The 20,757-nt window shown below is 43.9% G+C and overlaps 1 protein-coding gene across 1 annotated transcript; it reads right to left on the reverse strand.

Moving 5' to 3' along the window:
- Positions 1-4,810: 4,810 nt before the first annotated feature.
- Positions 4,811-7,160, reverse strand: MAP1LC3C (microtubule associated protein 1 light chain 3 gamma). Its single transcript, XM_073335269.1, has 4 exons — positions 7,048-7,160; positions 6,905-6,960; positions 6,650-6,756; positions 4,811-5,322 (listed from the first exon to the last, which is right to left on the reverse strand). The coding sequence occupies exons 1-4, from the start codon at positions 7,103-7,105 to the stop codon at positions 5,112-5,114; spliced, it is 432 nt and encodes a 143-aa protein (XP_073191370.1). The 5' UTR covers positions 7,106-7,160; the 3' UTR covers positions 4,811-5,111.
- Between the last annotated feature and the right edge of the window lie 13,597 nt (positions 7,161-20,757).

The following is a 20,757-nucleotide window of genomic DNA, read 5'->3' on the forward strand; positions in this document are numbered from 1 at the left end:
TATAAGAGAAGAAACAGCCTTTTGTGTCCCTACTGATCAGGGAAATGAGTGTGAGGGAAAGAGAGAGTGGTTGATGCAGCAGAGTGATTTGTCAATTTTCCTGGCATCTCCCTGTTAACAAGAGCAAATGTGATCTTGTTCTCAGAGTTGCTGCTGCATGTTTAGGCTTGGCAGAATTCGATTTTAAAAAAATAATTTGGATGGATAATATTGATATTTATTTTTAAGCATTTTTTCAATTTTTATCTATTTAAATTTTCACAGTTGTAGGATATTATGGGGGCCCAAACACTAGGGAGTGTCAGACAATAATTATTTAATGACAGATGTTGAGATTCAAAAAGTTAAAGCTTTATAACTATTAAAACACAAATTGCCAACATAACATGTCAAAATATAAAAAATAAATACAAAAAATAAATACCCTTAAATCACACTCTACTAAGTTCTCAAGCAGCAGTTTTCTTTTTGTCCCTCTGTACATTTCTATTATTAATGGAAATATTTCCCCATCACTTTGTGTGTGTACGGCGAAACTGACACTTAGCGCTATAATCTAACCTTTCCAAGCTTATGCGTGTTGCAAAGGAGAGACTCTCTTTCTGAGATGTGACTTTTGTTCTGTCTTCAGTTGTTGTTTCCCTTACTTTACATTAAGTCCTTGTCCTTCTGCCTGAAAGTAGTATGACTGTGCTTGGGATATTTATAACCAAACCACGGGACAACTGCAGGTGTACCCCCCACTTCCTCCTTCAACAGCCACCCCAGCTTTGGTGGACTTCAGGAAATGACATGATGCCTGTGGAGGTACCAAGCTCGCTGTATGTGCAGCCAATTCTATTAGGGAAGGGGTTCTTCCTATTGTCCGTCATGACATGAGATGTCCCTGCCTGTCAGCACCATTAATGAGTGCAAGCAAGGAAAGGAGAAGGTGCCTCTATCAATTCAAAGCATTCTTCCACCTCCCAAATTGTGAGTATAGGTAAGAGATATACCAGGCTGGGGTAGGGAAGCCATGCCCCCTAGGAAAGCTGACCAACCACTCTCCGCTCCCGGTTGTCCTGCTAAGCAATCAGCATACACCAAGCCTGCAGCTTGCATGTCTCTGAAGGCGATATGTTGACTGCATAAAGGTCCTACTTTTCCTTAAAGGAAGCACATGGAAGATTTTAATTATCTTGATTGCCTAGTGGCAGGGCCCCAGTCTTCCTACTATTTCTGTGGAAGTTACTCATATACTGCAATGGCAGGACAGGGCCTCACCTGTTGAAAGAAAAATAAATCAGGGTCTGATTCTCTGCTGCCTTGCACTTAGTGTAGTCATTTATTCCTGTGAAGTCAGTGTAAAATGCTACCATGGGAGCATTTCATACCTACTTTGCAGAGGTGCAAATGATGATACAAAGTGCAAGGTATATATAGCCTCTTTTGGACATCAGCTAGAATCAGACGCTACCCCTCCATTTTGCTCATTATTCCAAAAGACTTAGCGAAGTACAGCGCTTCCACACCCCTGTCTGTCATGAGTGGCACTATTCATTACTACGAATGCTTTGAGTGTACAGTTGCCCTTTACGCAGTTGTGTGCTTTCCTGTGTAAGAACACCAGTGGTGCAGTTATTACATAACCCCATTTCCTGGGGCCTTTAAAAGGCTTCTGGGCAGGCAATTCCAGCCCTTATTTAGCACTTTCCTCAGAGAATCACAAAGTACTTCCTCAGAGAATCTATTTTATGGATAAGGAAGTTGATCTGGTGCAAGCTGTGTGCCTCATGTATAATTTAATGCTGTAAGAGGCTGTAGCGAGGCGCAGCTGGGCCCGTCTTGCTTCTGCCCTCATGACCCAGTCAGGGACACCTCAGATTGATGCAATCACGCGTGTACTTTATTTATATCTATTTCCCACCACCATCACCACCACCACCACCTTACTATCTATATACAGGATTTTACAGCCAGCCTTCACAAACAGCAGACCAGTACTATCAGCCTCTGGCCTTGGCCTTGGCCTCTCTCTTCTCCCTCGTCCCAGTCTTTATAGCCCCTGGCTAATTTGGCTAGCAGCTGTTACTAGTTGCCAGGCAGGCACAGATCTATTCAGCCAGCCCCAATCCATTCCCCTTATTTGGGGCTGACATGGCAGGGGGCCGTTCCAGAGCAGCCAGACATTTTGGCCCCAATCCAGCAAAGTACATCAGCCCATGAGGGGTTCTATGCTTAAGTGTTTTGGTGGGTTAGGGCCAAAATGCTCAGCACCTTAAAGGAGGGAACCTGTAATTTGTGGCAAGGTGAATATTAGCATCCAAATTTTCTGTTTCTATTCCTAGGCTCAAGCCCCTTGTGTGCAAAGAACTCAAGTTCATAACCCCACTCAGAAACAAGGGCAGATTTATAGCTATAAAATGATACCCCAGTCTTTGCTCTCTACATTAAAATAGAAAAGTGTGGCGGTATTTACCTCCTCTACATTCTAGCAATGGTGCCCTTCACTGCAATATCAGTGCACCTAAGTGTGTAATATCTTAGCTAAACATCAACTCTTTGAACAGCAGCTCTGTTGGAAGGAGCCCTGTGGTTATCTGTTGCACAGGTTGGTTCTGTAGCCAGCACAGCAGGCTGCTCTCTCACTTTGCCCCTTTCCTAGTTCGATTAAATGACTCCAACTCCCACCGTTCAGGGGAATACACAATTTATATTCAAGCCAAGGCCACATCATTACCAGGCTAAATGCAAGGGAGCTGGGTAATGAATCCCTCATGCTGGGTTCCTTACTGCAGGAAATTTTAAAACCTCTGCCTCTGAAGGTAGTTATGATTTTTTTATTCGTATTTGCTTTGACACATCCCAGGAGGGGGCAGGTTGTTACTACCCAGTGACGTTGTATTAGTTCATGGGATTTTTAAGGTTCAGACAGGTTGTTAGCATACTTTATAATCATCTTTATGTGGTTCACATTTTGTCTGAGGCTGTAACTCAGCCCAGTGTTAAGCCTCAGGCACCAAACAGCCTAAATGTCAACAAAAGCTAGATGACTCAGCACTTGCACCCCTGCCAGCCCAAAGATATCTGGCTGATGAAGTTATATAATCACCCCAACCCAATGCTTGGAGCATTTCCCTTTTTTATGGGCTATCACACACACACACACCCCCACCCCACCATGGGACAAAAACAGGTGAGCCAAGCTCTTTTTAAACAGGCTAGAAGGCACAACAGTTCTGGATAGTGTAAACCTTCCTTTTGTCCCTACCCAGCCAAGAGAGCCTTGCCACTGCTCAGGAGTGCCCTCTGTCGTGCCTGCCACACAGGTACCTTCCTAGCTCCCTGAGGGTCTATAACAAAGGACTGCTTGAGCTCCATTAGAAATTATTTCCACTGTACCTTTATGAGCGCAAGTGAGAACAGTCCATGTAAGACTCTAGGATCCAGCGCTATACTGGATGTAGGTAATATACACACTGGGGGATATTGCTCTTTTCAGTGAGCCAGTTGGGTCAGGGATTTCTTTGACACTTCCTTTGTTTTGTGAGCTGTAATAACTCTTTCAGTGAGATAGCTATCAAGTGGCAGTCTACTGCACTAGTATTAATTATAAAGGACTTGAACCTGCATCCAGCTCTGCCCCCAGAGTTCACAGGTACATCAGCACACAAGGACCCCTTTCTCTCCCCCCCCCCCCCCCCATCTGCGAATGTTTATTTGGAGGAAATCAAACATTCCCCCTTTCCAGCTGCAGTCCTCTTTTTCCTACCCTCTCCAAGCAAGCCTGTGCCTGTTCCATAGCAAAGTGGTTACCTGTCCACATAGCATGGAGGTTTCTACAGATTAAGGGGACATTACAATAGGTTTTGGGTGGCATGGGAACTATTGCTCTATTAAATTGACAAGGAGGATGTAGTTACCTTGGCAATAGTTATACCATATTCCCCCTCCCATCATCAGGGCAAAGGGCTTCAAACTGTAAATACATTTCTTAAATCCCTACTCACATCCATTTAGTCAAATGGGTTTTAAAGCACCACCTTTGAAAATAGTGCCTTACTAGTTTAAGAAAAGACATTGGGTAGGGCTGGAGATCCTATTCCAAGACACCACTGTTGTATTCAGCAGACTGCCATTTGATTAATTCAGAGTGCACGCTTAAGAATTCTACTCGCCTTACAGTTTGTGAGGTGTCCTGGAGGAAAGGGAGATTAGAGTGACACTGTTCTCCCCTTTAAGAAGGCCTCACCTAGCTGTTGCAAGATACAAAGCAAACTGCCTACTCAGCCTAGAGCAGAGTTCAAAAAGCAGAGTAGCTTAACCTCAAGCTAGAAATACTGTTACAACTGTAGAAAGTGCTGCATGGACACTCATGGAAGAGGACGTCCTGCTTAATATCCTATTTTGGACATGTAATTAGTATTTTAGGTAGATACGTGAACTCAGATGCTAGTCTAATCAACTAATTAAACAGACTCAGCCCAACAAACAGATCATACAGTAGCTTTCCCATCATATAGTTCAACAGGAATATTTCCATAAATAGCCACCTGTATAAAAAAAAAATCAATCAGTATGCTCTATGTTTTATATGTGGTGCTGTACAATCTAAGTTAGTGATGTGTAGCATGAAGTTACTCCACCATCTTTAAAGATTATGTGCACACAATCCACCATTTCAAGTTACTCTTTAAAACTACTGCTCTGATGCTTCAGGTGTACTCCACAACACTTTTCTATATATATAGACACACACATACACACTTCCTAGATTAATATTAACTTTCAACCTAGTCTTAAAAGTATCTTTATTTGATTGTTAGGCTCAGGCTTTAGAGTTCCCTTAAAAAGCAGTTACATAACTTAAACATTGACATTACAAAAAGGATTCTAAAGGTGCAGTTCAAAAAACCCACTAGTGTCTTTTCAAATATAAAATATATATATATATCTCCAAGTTACTTATCTAGGAATAGAGCACCACCACTTCTGCATTAGTTGGTCCTGCCAACATCTGGGCCATTAACCCTCAGTACAGGGTTTAAGAGCCCATACTAGAAAGAGCATCTCTGATCTTCAAGTCACTGGCATAATCAGCTGCCTAGCAGCAGCAGCCGCCAGACATGCCCTTATGTTTTTAGGGGGCATTCCATAAGTTTCCCTTGGGCAGTGGGCAAGAGACATCCAAACATCTCCTGGGAAGCATATGTCATATATACAAAGCCATCTTCATCTTTGTAGTCCCTGTACACTTCAGCCAATGTCAGAGACATACTGGCCAGACTCTTGTTGTTCACCAGCAGGTAGAAAGCTTGTGTAGCATTTAGAGCCATTCTGCTTCTAGATTTAGGAGGAAGAAGGGGAAAGGATTATTTTCCCAATACAAGCTACTTTTGAGGAGTTCACTTTTTTGGCAGTGTGTATTAATCACTTTGACAAATATAAGGACAGATATTGCAGTTGTGATAAACACATTTATCATCTTATACTTTAGAGATGAGCCACAATGCTTTGTAAATCAATATGGTTTAACATCAGTAGGCAATCATATAGGTAGATTTAAATCCAGTCTTCTTGTCAAATCCATATTTTTCAAAGTCTGTGGCTTTTATGCAAGTCTCCCAAGTCAAATATTTGAAACAGAAAAGCTCTGAAATCAGGGCTTTGTTTACTCAATTGCAGTTGCTAAATACTAAGCAGAGAGCAGAAGTCTCTTCAGCACTGTTCTACATATGGTGCAAGATAGAGTATGGCTTTAAACCTTTATTTACAGACATATTCAAAGCTTCACTCAGTCTTAAGAGAGATTAGTCCCTCTCAGAGGGGCTCAGCTCCTAAGACAGTTAGGCCTGTTTGCCCATCCACCCACACATAGCCTCTTTGTACTTGATGGAAGCCATTGTATTATATGTTTCAGAGTAGCAGCTGTATTAGTCTGTATCCACAAAAAGAAAAGGAGTACTTGTGGCACCTTAGACTAACAAATAAATTTGTTAGCCTCAAAGGTGCCACAAGTACTCCTCTTCTTCTCATTGTATTATATGGAGATCATAGGCTTTTTAAGGCAATGGTCTTTTAAAGACAGACATACTCTAGAATATACTTAAGAATTACAGGGGTAGAGAACTTCTTCCCTATAGAGCTTCTCAGCCAATGACCTCAGAGCAATTTACAGGCATTTTCTTCACACAGCCCACTTCTATCAGTTTATGCAGGTTCATAGCAAATCAGTAGCAGCACTGGGACTAAAATCTCAGAGGCCTGGTTACCAGTCAGCTCCCTTTTTATTTAAGTTCTCACCAGAGGCAAGCAGGACATGAATTAGTCAGAAACCCTATTTACTTAGGCTCATGGACAAACTTTGTGCTTCTATGCAGTCACTGATTTCACAAGAAGCTCTGAACAGGTTTGGAAAGAAAGCTTATCTTAAAAGAGCGAAAACATTGCAGGTTTTACCTCTGTTAGAGTCCTGCAGGCAAAAAGAAGGCCACTGACTAGATCTCTGTGCTTCCCACACACAGCACTCAATACAACCGAGCCCCCCCTTTGACGGAGTACTAGGCAGCCTGATTCAAATTAACATCTAGATTCCAGATCTTGCAAGCCACAGCATAAGAGCAGCCACCTTTGTAGAGGGCCAATTGCTATTCCAGGGTTTGCTACATACCTAATGATGGTTATAAACTGTGTCATGGTCAACTCCTGAGGAACAAGAAATTTTGTTTTGTCCAGTAGAGGAAGATATTTTTCTTTCTGATACCGTTCAACAATTACCTGTTTTTGCAAGAGTAAACAGATCACTTTTAAAGCAATTGAAAGTGTTTGTTTTTAAAGAAACAAAAAGTCTTCAATGGCTGAGCTTTAAACTTATTTAAGAAAGGCTTAAATACTAACATAGCAAACAGAACAGAGATATATTTACCGGGATTTTTGTTGGGAACTTTGCCCGAATTCCTGCTACTTCTTCCAGTCTAGTTGCTGTGCAAAAGAAAAAACAAATATTATACACATGCATTCCTCAACCTCCAATATAGCTTAGCTATGTACAATACCCAGATGACTTACCAAAACTCTTTCTCAGTTTAAAAGGTCTAACAGATTGGCTGCTATGCAGAGTTTGCATCTTCTTTACTAGAAGACTTTGTTACTAGGGCTTAACAATAACAAGCAGCTCCCAGTCCTCTACCACAGCTGAATTCAAACTGTGGGAAGTTGTTAAACTGAGCCCCTTATAAAGGCTTAGTTGTGACATCATGTTACTCCCTTACCCCACCCCCATTTCTCCCACACAGCAGGAGCGGATTCAACCTGGCTGCAGCTAGTTTACTAGGGAATGGTGGGGTCTGCCTGTTGGACAGAGAGAGGACTTCTGCCTGTGTTCTGTACCTGCAGAGGGCAGTGTACCTGTCCTGACAGGACATCCTGACACATTGTATATCCCATGTTATTTGTTTCACACCTTAAGTGTCAGAAGGCCTTTGGATCCCACTGTTCTTCAAGGGTCTCTACGTCATTCCAGTCTCTGCTCCGTTTGAGGACAGCTGCCTGTGACACCTGCCTAGACCCATTAAAAACATGTTGCCGAGAGGGGGCTACAAGAGAGCGACTGCAGGCACTTCTTCCTGGAGGGGCCCACTCATGAGGCTTCACCAGCACCCCCAAACCCCTGCCAGAAGAAGATGGGACAGGGCTGAGGCTTTGCTGTATGCATCATGCTGGTGTTATTACAATATGCTATACCTGTAGCAAACTGTCGTGTGAACAAAGTGCTGGGCCGACCTGCTTAGTCTCACTGGGTGAAATGAGGGGTTAATCAGTCATTTGCAGAGGCCTAGGCACAAAGGCCCAGATCTTCAGAGGTATTTAGGCTCCTAATTGACATTAATTTCAGTGGAAATTAAAATCAGTGAAAGTTAGGAGCCTAAATATGTTTGAGGATTTGGGCCAAAGGTCCTATGTGAGGGTTTAAGTAGGACATAGGTGGTGCACAGGCCTTGTGCTAGCTGTCTGCATGGCTGATTTCACCCATTTTGAATTAAATAAGATTAACCACAGTGCATTGTTTTAGTAACCTACTGCGCTGTGTGCACCTGCCATATTTCATTGCTTAACTCAGCTCCCACATTTTCAGTCAGGCACAGGGATGACTAAACATAGCAAGAGAAAAGTCAGTCTCATAAGGGCTGTTCGCTACTGATACGTGGCCGTTTTAGAGTAGCGATGAGCTTAGAACAGGAGAGGGGGGAGTGTGAATTATGATTTTATTTAAAGAGAATTGTGGAGATTGGAGCTATAAAATCAAGGACAAAATGCCAATTTCCCATTGGCATCAAAGAGCATTTTGTCCGAAAGACTGACGGTTGCATTTGGCTGTTAGGTTGTAACTAAATATTTAGGTTAGTAGAGTGTTGCATTCAGTGTCACTCAGTGGGAAAAAATAAGCACCATATTTCTGGATCTCTCATCTTTTATCTCTGCATTCCTCTGCAGAGACAGTCTTATGGTAAAAGCACAGGCCTGCAAGCCAGAAAATGTGTGGTTTCTTCCCAGCTCTACCAACAACTTCATTAATTTAAATTAAAAGTAATCTAAACTGAAAGATGTTTTACTTTTTGCCCGTGACACATAACGTTCTGTAAAGAGAATCTAGGTACTCACAAGAGAATCTTTAACTTATAGTACTCTATGGCCCATCTGCTTTCCCCTTTCACATGGTTCTGCCTCCAACTTGTCAGTTAGCTTCATAATACTTACAAGTAGCCCTTAAAAGCATTTCCTTCATTTTGAAAAAGGGCCCCTCTTTTTCACACTCTCCTGTACCCACACTGGCTCAATTTCTGAATAATTCTGGAAGGTGACTTTTATACCAGACTCTAGCTTTTGTCTCCCAGAAGCACTATTCAGGTTTTTGGTTTTGTTTTATTTTTTTCACACCTTCCAGATAGATTTCAGAACTGTCTACCTGCTGATTATAGTCAGACACACCCTCAACCACTTGTATTGCTTGTATCCCTGTAACTACTACAGCTGTCAAGATAGTTTCTCAACCAAACATGACTTGGTAAAAAGTAAAGTCAATAGAAGACTGATTGCTCTTTCTGTAAGCCATACTAATGAATGGCTGTAACTCACCCCAGCTACTCTGATTGTGTTACATAAGCATTGATAACATGGTAGTTAGTATTCTATTCGGCCTATCAGATTGGGGGAAACAGGGTTGTTCAAAGTTTATTAATTACTAAGCCATACATGGCTATTTGTATAGGGCAGAATCAAAGTTACTGCCTTGCTTCAGTGTTGTCAGTTCTCACAGTTTTATTACCAGTCTTGCAATATTTGCTCTTATGATTAAACTGCCAATTCCTGGAGTCATGTGAATATGGGAGAATCTTGGAGTTCATTTAAAAATAAAAGAAAGTTTATAGCCCTCATTGTTACAGAGAAAAGCTTTGAAAATTTGTCCCAAGTGCAACCTAAAGGCTCAGAAAGAAGGTGGCAAATGCAAATTAGTTACAAACAAATCTCATGATTTCAAGCCAATCTCGTGATTTGTAGGTGCCTGACTACTGGATGAATGGACGGTAAGGTGGATCGAAAGTTGGCTAGATTGTCGGGCTCAATGGATAGTGATCAATGGCTCCATGTCTAGTTGGCAGCCAGTATCAAGTGGAGTGCCCCAAGGGTCAGTCCTCGGGCCGGTTTTGTTCAATATCTTCATAAATGATCTGGAGGATGGTGTGGATTGCACCCTCAGCAAGTTTGCAGATGACACTAAACTGGGAGGAGAGGTAGATACGCTGGAGGGTAGGGATAGGATCCAGAGGGCCCTAGACAAATTAGAGGATTGGGCCAAAAGAAATCTGATGAGGTTCAACAAGGACAAGTGCAGAGTCCTGCACTTAGGACGGAAGAATCCCATGCACCGCTACAGACTAGGGACCGAATGGCTTGGCAGCAGTTCTACAGAAAAGGACCTAGGGGTTACAGTGGACGAGAAGCTGGATATGAGTCAACAGTGTGCCCTTGTTGCCAAGAAGGCCAATGGCATTTTGGGATGTCTATGTAGGGGCATTGCCAGCAGATTGAGGTACGTGATCATTCCCCTCTATTCGACATTGGTGAGGCCTCATCTGGAGTACTGTGTCCACTTTTGGGCCCCACACTACAAGAAGGATGTGGAAAAATTGGAAAACGTCCAGCGGAGGGCAACAAAAATGCTTAGGGGACTGGAACACATGATTTATGAGGAGAGGCTGAGGGAACTGGGATTGTTTAGTCTGCAGAAGAGAAGAATGAGGGGAGATTTGATAGCTGCTTTCAACTACCTGAAAGGGGGTTCCAAAGAGGATGGATCTAGACTGTTCTCAGTGGTAGCTGATGACAGAACAAGGAGTAATGGTCTCAAGTTGCAGTGGGGGAGGTTTAGGTTGGATATTAGGAAAAACTTTTTCACTAGGAGGGTGGTGAAACACTAGAATGCATTACCTAGGGAGGTGGTGGAATCTCCTTTCTTAGAAGTTTTTAAGGTCAAGGTTGACAAAGCCCTGGCTGGGATGATTTAATTGGGGATTGGTCCTGCTTTGAGCAGGGGGTTGGACTAGATGACTAGATGAGGTCCCTTCCAACCCTGATATTCTATGATTCTATGACTCATGAGTCTGAATGCTTTGGATTGGCAGTACTGCTGCTTCAGACTTTGAGGGGCTCCAAACCTGCAAATTAATTCCTCAGCTAGGGTTTTTGTCATAGCACCAGCTTCCTGGTCTGATAGCCTGTATTTATTACCAAAGGGTACAGAGAAGACATTGAGGTCAATGGTAAATGGGACAAAATACAACATAGTTTTACAAAAGGTAGATCGTGCCAAACCAACCTGATCTCCTTCTTTGAGAAAGTAGCAGATTTTTTAGACAAAGGAAATGCAGTGGATCTAATTTACCTAGATTTCAGTAAGGCATTTGATATGGTGCCACATGGGGAATTGTTAGTTAAATTGGAAAAGATGGGGATCAAGATGAAAATTGAAAGGTGGATAAGGAATTGGTTAAAAGGGAGACTACAGCGGGTCATACTGAAAGGTGAACTGTCAGGCTGGAGGGAGGTTACCAGTGGAATTCCTCAGGGATCGGTTTGGGGACCAATCTTATTTAATCTTTTTATTACTGACCTTGGCACAAAAAGTGGGAGTGTGCTAATAAAGTTTGTGGATGATACAAAGCTGAGAGGTATTGCCAATTTAGAGAAGGACAGGGATATCCTACAGGAGGATCTGGATGACCTTGTAAACTGGAGTAATAGTAATAGGATGAAATTTAATAGTGAGAAGTGTAAGGTCATGCATTTAGGGATTAATAACAAGAATTTTAGTTATAAGCTGGGGACGCATCAATTAGAAGTAATGGAGGAGGAGAAGGACCTTGGAGTATGGTTTGACCACAGGATGACTATGAGCCACCAACATGATATGGCTGTGAAAAAAACTAATGTGGTCTTGGAATGCATCAGGTGAGGTATTTCCAGTAGAGATAAGGAGGTGTTAGTACCGTTATACAAGGCACTGATGAGACCTCATCTGGAATACTGTGTGCAGTTCTGGTCTCCCTTGTTTAAGAAGGATGAATTCAAACGGGAACAGGTACAGAGAAGGGCTACTGGGATGATCCGAGGAATGGAAAACCTGTCTTACGAAAGGAGACTCAAGGAGCTTGGCTTGTTTAGCCTAACCAAAAGAAGGTTGAGGAGAGATATGATTGCTCTCTATAAATATATCAGAGGGATAAATACCGGAGAGGGAGAGGAATTATTTAAGATCAGTACCAATGTGGACACAAGGACAAATGGATATAAACTGGCCATCGGGAAGTTTAGACTTGAAATTAGAGGAAAGTTTCTAACCATCAGAGGAGTGAAGTTCTGGAATAGCCTTCCAAGGGAAGCAGTGGGGGCAAAAGACCTATCTGGCTTCAAGATTAAACTCAATAAGTTTATGGAGGAGATGGTATGATGGGATAACATGAATTTGGCAATTAATTGATCTTCAACTATTAGCTGTAGTTATTCCCAATGGCCTGTGATGGGATGTTAGATGGGGTGGGATCTGAGTTACTACAGAGAATTCTTTCCTGGGTACCTGCCTGGTGAATCTTGCCCACATGCTCAACGTTCAGCTGATTGCCATATTTGGGGTCAGGAAGGAATTTTCTTCCAGGGCAGATTGGAAGAAGCCCTGGGGGCTTTTTGCCTTCCTCTGTAGTGTGGAGCATGGGTCACTTGCTGGAGTATTCTCTACACCTTGACGTCTTTAAACCATGATTTGAGGACTTCAATAGCTCAGACATAGGTGAGAGGTTCTTCGCAGGAGTGAGTGGGTGAGATTCTGTGGCCTGCATTGTGCAGGAGATCAGACTAGATGATCATAATGGTCCCTTCTGACCTTAATATCTATGAATCTATGAAAAACAAGATCCTTGCCCCAAGCTTACAAACAAAGACCCTGGTCCAAACAGTATCAGGGCCTAAGCCCATGATCCAGGAAACTCCTTCATGTGGGATCCACTATTTTGCCAATTAGGTCAATAGATCCTACTTTAGCCAAAAAAAGTATCTACTCCTTAATAACCAACTGTTCTGTCACCCTGAACAGAAGCTACTGTCTGAGGTATTTAGCTATCAGACACAAGGGCTCTCCAGGCAGTTTCATGAAGCCTAGGCTTCAGACTAAGAAGCACAAACTTTATTTCCAATAAATCCCACATATTTTTGTAAGGTGTGAGCCCAGGATTAATTTTTTGCCCTTTGGGATGGTCCTGGGTTCCCAAGCTCTGGCTTTAAACCTTACTCTTAGGGAACCTTGTATCTTGTCCAGTTTTTATGGCAGTTGCACCCACGTAACTGATAGCAGGAACTGGCACATAGTACCTCAGCTAACCCTTTTTAAAATATCATGTCATCCTGCTCAACACATCACAGGCAGAAGTCACCCAAATCGGAGGCCTCCTGGACTATGACTGGGGAGACTGGGTGGATCCCCTGAAGCTCACTCAGGGCATGGGGCTCTCCACCCTTCGTACTCCCCAACGCGTACTTCAGGAGGTAAGGGCAGCCTTATCGCCTGCTGCTCGGGTTTACCTCGAGCGGGTCCTGCAGGAGGGTGCTTCCCACCAACCCTACACCCCAGGCCCTCCGGATTTCTTCGTAGGGCCCCTGCCCCCGTGAGGCCTCCCCCCACCGCCCCACCCACACACCGTGAGCCGACTGCACGACCTGCAGCCAGTTCATTTTCGAATTGTGCCAAGGGTGCATCTGTACACAATCGTGTGCCATACTCTCCATTTCCTCACCCACGTGTCCCGCCCCGATGCTAAGTGTCATGACCTATTACCCCTATTGAGGGTGAGGAACCCCTGTGGGCCAACCTATATTCCACCTTGGTTCCACAGCCCACCGGGGATATCAGTTGGTGGCTCCTCCATGGAGCCATGAGCACGGGTGTGTACTTGGCGCCGTTCACCCCCGTCCCTGACGCCTGTCCCTTTTGCAGTGTGAGGAAGACCCTGGTGCATGTATACCCAGAGTGTACCAGGTTGCAGCCCCTATACCAGCTCCTCCTAGACAGCCTTTTATGTTTTTGGCTGCACTTTTCCCTTCACCTTCTTATATACGCACACGCTATCCGTGGCCCCACAAAGTCGCAGGACCTCCTTGTCAGCCTTCTCCTAGTGCTGGCGAAAGTGGCCATCTATAAGACCAGGGAGAGGAGGTTGGCTGAGGGAGTTTCCTGCGACTGTGGGGCCTATTTCTGATCCTCCCTCCGTTCACATATCCGGGCAGAGTTCCTTTGGGCGGAGTCCACTGGCTCCCTTGACACCTTTGAGGAGCAGTGGGTGCTGTCTGATGTCCCATTCTAATTCCTTATTTTTGGTCCTTTGACCTGCACATGTGTCCTTGTTATTTTTTTCTGTTTGTCCTGTAACTACTCGAGTTTCTGGGCCTTGTGGATCCTCCTCATAGGCTGGGTGAGGGTCCTTTAGCAGTGGGAACCCAATACGAAAGACCTGAGTAGAGAGAAAGGGCCAATTAACCCTGTGACAGGCTGCACGTGGAGGAGAATCAGGGCTGATGATGGAGACCAGCTGAACAAGAAGCAAGCTAAGCGGCTATAAAACCAAAAGGTATGATATAAGAGCCCTAAGAGGGCTGTAAGACAGGAGGCCTATAGTTGATTTCTGGGCTTAAAGAAGGAAGCTAAGGGAGAACAGAAGCCCTAGGATCCTGGCCCTGAAGGAAAAGTGTACTCAGAGGTAGGCAGAGAAGGACTGTGATAGAGGTGAAGTAGGAAGTACTCTAGGGAAAAAGTATCAAGGTTTGGGATAGTGTGGACCTTATGTAGACTGGCTGTAGGGTCCCTGGGCTGGAACCTGGAGTAGAGGGTGGGACCGAGTTCCCCTGCTAGCTATTGAGGAGGTGGTACAGACTGGATAGTGGAGCGGAAAACTGTCTAAGACAGGTTTTTTTCCAGTAGGACTTCCTTATCCTAGAAGGGGAGGACTATAGTGACCTGGCTGGAGGACCAAGCCAAGATGAAGGAGTACCCTGAGTGATGAAGAGGGTATAACCTGACTCCTGAGAGAATGAGACTATGGGCTGAAACACTGAAAGAAGGAGTGTGACTAGTTATGAGCTAATCCCTGGATAAGTGACAAGGAGGTACCCCAGTAGTGAACCACGTGACAGGCTCCCTCCAGGTATTCAAGCCCCCCTGCCCCAGGTATTGGCCCTAGTTTCCTTCCTCTCCATGCCCATTACTGCTAGGTTTCAGTGGAACAGTTAAATTGCTGACCAGCAGGAGACGTTTGTGTAGTAGCATAGAAGAACTTTCACTGAAGCTGGACTTATATTATGGAATAAATTCCTATGACAGACGATGAGCATAGACTTAACTGCTTTCAGAACTAAATGCAACACTCCTTCCTTTTACTTAACTTTCCTTCTGTGAGTTCTTCCTTCTTGAACACACAAATTATGAACTCGGAATGCTGTTTCTCCTGTAGGTTGGAAAAAATGAAAGACAGATTTACTATTTCTATTTTTAAGTACTTGGGCAGTGCTCAGAGACCACAGTGATGTGGGCCATATAAGTACATTGATCTCTTAGATAAGTTTTAAAGCTACTAGTGCAGCACAATTTGGGGGTTATAGCAGTGTCTTGAATTTTGAGCTCTTATCTGCTCCAGCTCACTGACACATTTACAGCCTCTTTTAAAAGTCCTACGTTGGTTGTTGCGTAAATGAACTCTGACATCTCCATTGTGCACGTAAGTAACGAAATGATCACAGGCTTAGGGCTCTCCAGTCACATGCTTGAATACAGTCTGGCAGGGAAGAAGTTAATGGAGGATGGGGGTGTGGGGAACAGGAAATGCTCCAGCTGCAGGTATAAAGGAACATGTCTCAGAGTATAAAGGTTCTCTAGACAGGAATGCTTCTGAGCATGAGAAGGCAAACTAACAGAAACTCATGGTGCTCACAGAGCCTCAGGATAAAAGAGGCTTTAAGTTCTGGGAAAGAGTGGGTGTCTTGAAATGTATGTAGTAAAGGGTAGTTGAAATAAGCTGGCTGTCTGAGCTGGAGGGAGCTGTGTATTATACTTCTAGGAGAGGTTAAAACCACTTGGCTTGTCCTACATGGTTGCTGGGGTCTGGATGGTGATGGGAATGAGTTGCAAATGGCTAAGGAGCCAGAGTGGCTAGGAAAGCCCTTTTGGCCTTGTCTGCCTACCAAAGAAGGGGTACTCATTAGCAAGAATTGACAGCAGGTTTTTGCTTTTTCTGCAGCAATGCAGCCTGGCTCCAGCATCTGTGTCCTGCGCATTCAAACTGCTGCTCTTCTGTGTTGGAACCTCTCACCTTGAAGAGAGCTACAGCATTCAGGAGTCCACTAGAAGCCCTGCATGCTTTTAATCCTCCATAGGCAAATAAAGGGATACTTGACTGGTGAGTCTAAGTTACTAATGAATGGTTCTAATTCATGGCCTTTTCTCAGTTCATGCTACTCAGAAGATGCTCCAAGTCACCTTATACAAAACTTCAGAGTAAGAATCCTGTTTCCCAAACCACTGCATGCCTATTACTGTCTGTATTACAGTAGTGTCTGAGGGCTACAAATGAGATCGGGGCCACGTTGTGCTAGACACTCTGCAAACACCATAGTAGACAATCCCTGCCTTGGAGAGCCTGTAATCTAAAGAGGTAACCCACAGGGTGGGAGAAAGTAGCATCTGCCCTTAACAGAGTGGGAAATTTGCACAATTATAGTGTGATTTGCACAATATCACATAGAGGCTGTGGCAGAGTTAACTGATCCCAGATCTCCTGAATCCCAGTCAATACCTTAATTAAAGATCATCCTTTAACAAAAAGCATACAAATATACTTGTGTACAAAAAACAAATAACTAAAAGTATAAAACCACTAGCCCTTGTCTACTGCTTTGATGGGGTTGAGCAGTGCGTGTTGGGATCAAATATCCAGAGCTTTCATAGTATGTCTGTTGCAAGAATACAAGAGAAACATATGGAGCAGGATGCTGGAGCAGGATGCTTGAGCAGGGGGAAGTAAGATACTTCTGAGAAGGCTCTTTGAAAAACTACCAAATAAAGCTTAAGCCTTAAACCATAATGTCAACCTTACTATTTAACGTGCTCAGCATGTGTCCAACTGACCTCTACTGGATGGAGTCAGAAAAACTTATGTGGCTGAGCCTATCTTTAAAGGCAGGTCACTAGCACTAGAAATGGCAAAGATTTTTCACATGAAGCTTTCTGTGGATAAATGAAGATTTGGTGATGTCCAAACATTTGCTTAATTTTGGGGGGGAGCTTACAAAACTTCAGAATGGCCAGTTTCAACTCTTTTTTTTTTTTTTAAAAAAACCAAAACACTGGGCTTTTTTGTTTAAAATGGCATGTTTCAAACTTTCCTCTCAGCTTTTAAAAAATCATAAAGCTCAATTAACCATTTTGTTTGACAGCATTTTTTTAAAATTTTAAGTTACCTATAAACTGAAGAATCCATTTTCCCTTCCTCTTCCCCTTCCCTTTCCCCCACCTGCACTGCCCCAGTTTTACTAAACACTGCTGCGAATGGTGATTCTTCTTGAACCGAATCCTTAGAGGGCTGTGGTTTTGGAGCAAATGTCTAGAAATTTTTCTGGCACTTGTGAGGTTTGACTGACCATTGCTGTGACCTGTGTGTGGTCATGAGTTTGTTATAATGGATGCTGTAACAAGTTGTGCAATTGATCCTTTGTTTTGGGCTCAGAGAGATCATGATACCCAGCTGAGACCTAGGTGTATCAGAGATGCCAAGACAAGCACCTAAGGCAGTGGTTCCCAAACTTGTCCCGCCGCTTGTGCAGGGAAAGCCCCTGGCGGGCCAGGCCAGTTTATTTTCCTGCCACGTCCGCAGGTTCGGCCAGGTAGTTTGGCCCATGCCGCTTCCAGCAGCTCCCATTGGCCTGGAGCAGCGAACCGCGGCCACTGGGAGCTGCGATCAGCTGAACCTGTGGATGTGGCAGGTAAACAAACTGGCCTGGTCCACCAGGGGCTTTCCCTGCACAAGCGGCGGGACAAGTTTGGGAACCACTGACCTAAGGATATAGTCTACACTAGATGGAGGGGAGGAAGGGGGAACAACACTTAACTTTTGCTAGCTAACCTGGGTTAAAATATCAGTGAAGACATGGCAACTAGGCTTTTGACTCAAGCTAGCAGCTCTGGGTATGTCTACAGTGCAGCTGGGAATGAGCCTTCCAGTCCAAGTAGATGGAAATGTGCTAGCTTGGCTCCACCTAGTGTGCTAAAAGTAGCAATGTGAATGTTGGGTCCTTGGGTTTTCGAGCCCACCTAACCCCCTGGGTCTAAGCTCAGGTAACTATCCTGAGCCTCCACTGCATTGGCTACACTGCTATTTTTAGCCAGGCTAGGGCAAGTCTGTCTACCTGGGCTCGGAGGCTTGCTTTTGCTTCCAGCTACAGTACAGATACCCCCTCTAGAGAAGCAGAAGGTTGAACTTGAGTTGCTAATGTGAGTTAGAAGCTGATTTGTTTGGGTCTTTGCTGTTCTGATGTGAATTAAAAACTTATTTGTAGTATAGACAGACCCTATGATAGTTCAAGTCCTCACTGAAAAACAGCACTGTTACTACTTCTAAGTGCAAAAAGAACAGGAGTACTTGTGGCACCTTAGACTAACAAATTTATTTGAGCATAAGCTTTCGTGGGCTACAGCCCACTTCATCGGATGCATGCAGTGGAAAATACAGTAGGACGATTTTATATAAAATCGTATGCAGAGAACATGAAACAATGGGTGTTACCATACACACTGTAACAAGAGTGATCAGGTAAGGTGAGCTATTACCAGCAGGAGAGTGGGGGAAAAAACCTTTTGTAGTGATAATCAAGATGGGCCATTTCCAGCAGTTGACAAGAATGTGTGAGGAATGGGGGGGGGGAATAAACATGGGGAAATAGTTTTACTTTGTGTAATGACCCATCCACTCCCAGTCTTTATTCAAGCCTAATTTAATGGTGTCCAGTTTGCAAATTAATTCCAATTCAGCAGTCTCTCGGAGTCTGTTCTTGAAGTTTTTTTGTTGTAATATTGCAACTTTTAGGTCTGTAATCGAGTGACCAGAGAGATTGAAGTGTTCTCCAACTGGTTTTTAAATGTTATAATCCTTGACATCTGATTTGTGTCCATTTAGTCTTTTACATAGAGACTGTCTGGTCTGGCCAATGTACATGGCAGAGGGGCATTGCTGGCATATGATGGCATATATCACATTGGTAGATGTGCAGGTGAACGAGCCTCTGATAGTGTGGCTGATGTGATTAGGCCCTATGATGGTATCCCCTGAATAGATATGCTGCTACTCTGAAACCTGCTTCTAATGGGGTCTGTTAACTGCCTTAAGGGTGAGGTTCAAGTGTTGTCTATGCTAGGTAGAGGGCGCTGGTTCTCTGGACACTGTTTGCTGTGGCAGTGGTTAAAAGCAGAAGCACTCTGATTCAGAAATGCTCTTGCTAAGAGTTTGCGTGACATAGGAAATTTAGTGACTCAAGACCTAAGCATCATCACCGCACTGCCCTTTCACTGAAGGCATAACACTGTTTTAGTGTCACTGCACATGGCTCACTAGTGCTGAGGGCTTTTCACACCAAAATTGCCTCTTAGTCATTTCTATTCATTTCAACTAGACTAGACTTTGGGAAGTCAGACTAAACCTCATGACTTTGTTTAGCCACCTTGGCAGAATAACATAAAACATAATGAAAGAAAACCAAAGATTTAGTTAAGGGAGAAGCCTAATATTAAAACTTGGACTGCCTTGGTAGCAGCAACGTATTAACGCCTAGGTAGACAAGGCCTAGGCCTAGAGGGATTCTCTGTTTTGAATCTGATTACCCTGTAAGGTATTTACCATCCTGATTTTACAGAGGTGATTCTTTTACTTTTTTCTTCAATTAAAATTCTTCTTTTAAGAACCTGATTGCTTTTTCATTGTTCTTACGATCCAAGGGTTTAGGTCTGTGTTCACCTATGCAAATTGGTGAGGATTTTTATCAAGCCTTCCCCAGGAAAGGGGGTGTAGGGTTTGGGGAGGATTTTAGGGGGAAAGACGTTTCCAAGCGGGCTCTTTCCCTGTTATATATTTGTTAGATGCTTGGTGGTGGCAGCAATAAAGTCCAAGGGCAAAAGGTAAAATAGTTTGTACCTTGGGGAAGTTTTAACCTAAGCTGGTAAAAATAAGCTTAGGGGGTTTTCATGCAGTTCCCCACATGTGTACCCTGGAGTTCAGAGTGGGGAAGGAACCTCGGCAAATTTATAATAGCAGCCAGAGGCTGCTTCCCCCAGCTCCGCTTCACACCCTCTGCCCCTGGCCCTGCCCCAACTCCACCCCTTCCCCGCCCCCTCCCTGGCCCTATTGGTCCCCTTCCCCAAATCCCTGCCCTGGCCCCGCCTCCTCTCCTGAGCAAACCACATTCCCCCCTCTTTCACAAACCTGTTTCGCGCACAAGCACTGGCAGGGAGCTGGGAGAAGCAGGACCTGGCGGCGCCCTCAGGGGAAGAGGCAGAGCAGAGGTGAGCTGGGGTGGGGAGCTGCTGGGGGGGCGGCAATTATTTCAGGGCCTAGGGGCAGCAAAATCATTAATCCGCCGCTGCTTGGTAGTGACTCTTCTTCCATTGGAAATGAGATGCTGCCCTGTTACATAGCAGAATCAATCCAATAAACCATACACTAGTAGTCTTCCTTCAGAACTCAGTTAACAGGTAGGTATAAGTGCATTATTTCAGTGTTACACAACAAGGATGACAAATAGAGGGGCTGGTTACAACTTCCATCACTTAATAATGGTGATGGTGGTAAGTATGAAAGGGGGAGGGTATTGACTACAGTAAGCATGAAACAACTCCGGTCAAAACTAACAATTTTGAATATAAATGTTAAGGTGGCAGAAGGCCCAATACTTTTTTAAAGCAGTGAAACTGGATAGGAAAAGAAAATACAGCATTGTATTGGGGGTGGGGGAGTAGGTGGAAGAAATACAGAATTATTAGTAGGGCAGTGAAAATACATGACTACAGAACTATATGCAGGTATCTTAAAGGTGGTCTTTCATCAGGGTTGCCTATGAATGCAAACTAAAAAGTGATAAAATGGTAGATTCAAAAAGGGGCAAAAATACCTGAGTCTACCAGGCTGGGCAAGCCAC

Source organism: Lepidochelys kempii, chromosome 3 (assembly GCF_965140265.1).
Source record: "Lepidochelys kempii isolate rLepKem1 chromosome 3, rLepKem1.hap2, whole genome shotgun sequence".
Taxonomy (NCBI): domain Eukaryota; kingdom Metazoa; phylum Chordata; order Testudines; family Cheloniidae; genus Lepidochelys; species Lepidochelys kempii.

Bases quoted from the DNA above. Each gene is read 5' to 3' on its own strand.
- MAP1LC3C (XM_073335269.1), bottom strand. From the start codon at position 7,105: ATGCAAACTCTGCATAGCAGCCAATCTGTTAGACCTTTTAAACTGAGA. The intron at 6,757-6,904 runs GTAAATATATCT...TTGCAAAAACAG, and splicing joins AGTTCCCAACAAAAATCCCG to GTAATTGTTGAACGGTATCA. The intron at 5,323-6,649 runs GTATGTAGCAAA...TCCTAAATCTAG, and splicing joins CAGTTTATAACCATCATTAG to AAGCAGAATGGCTCTAAATG.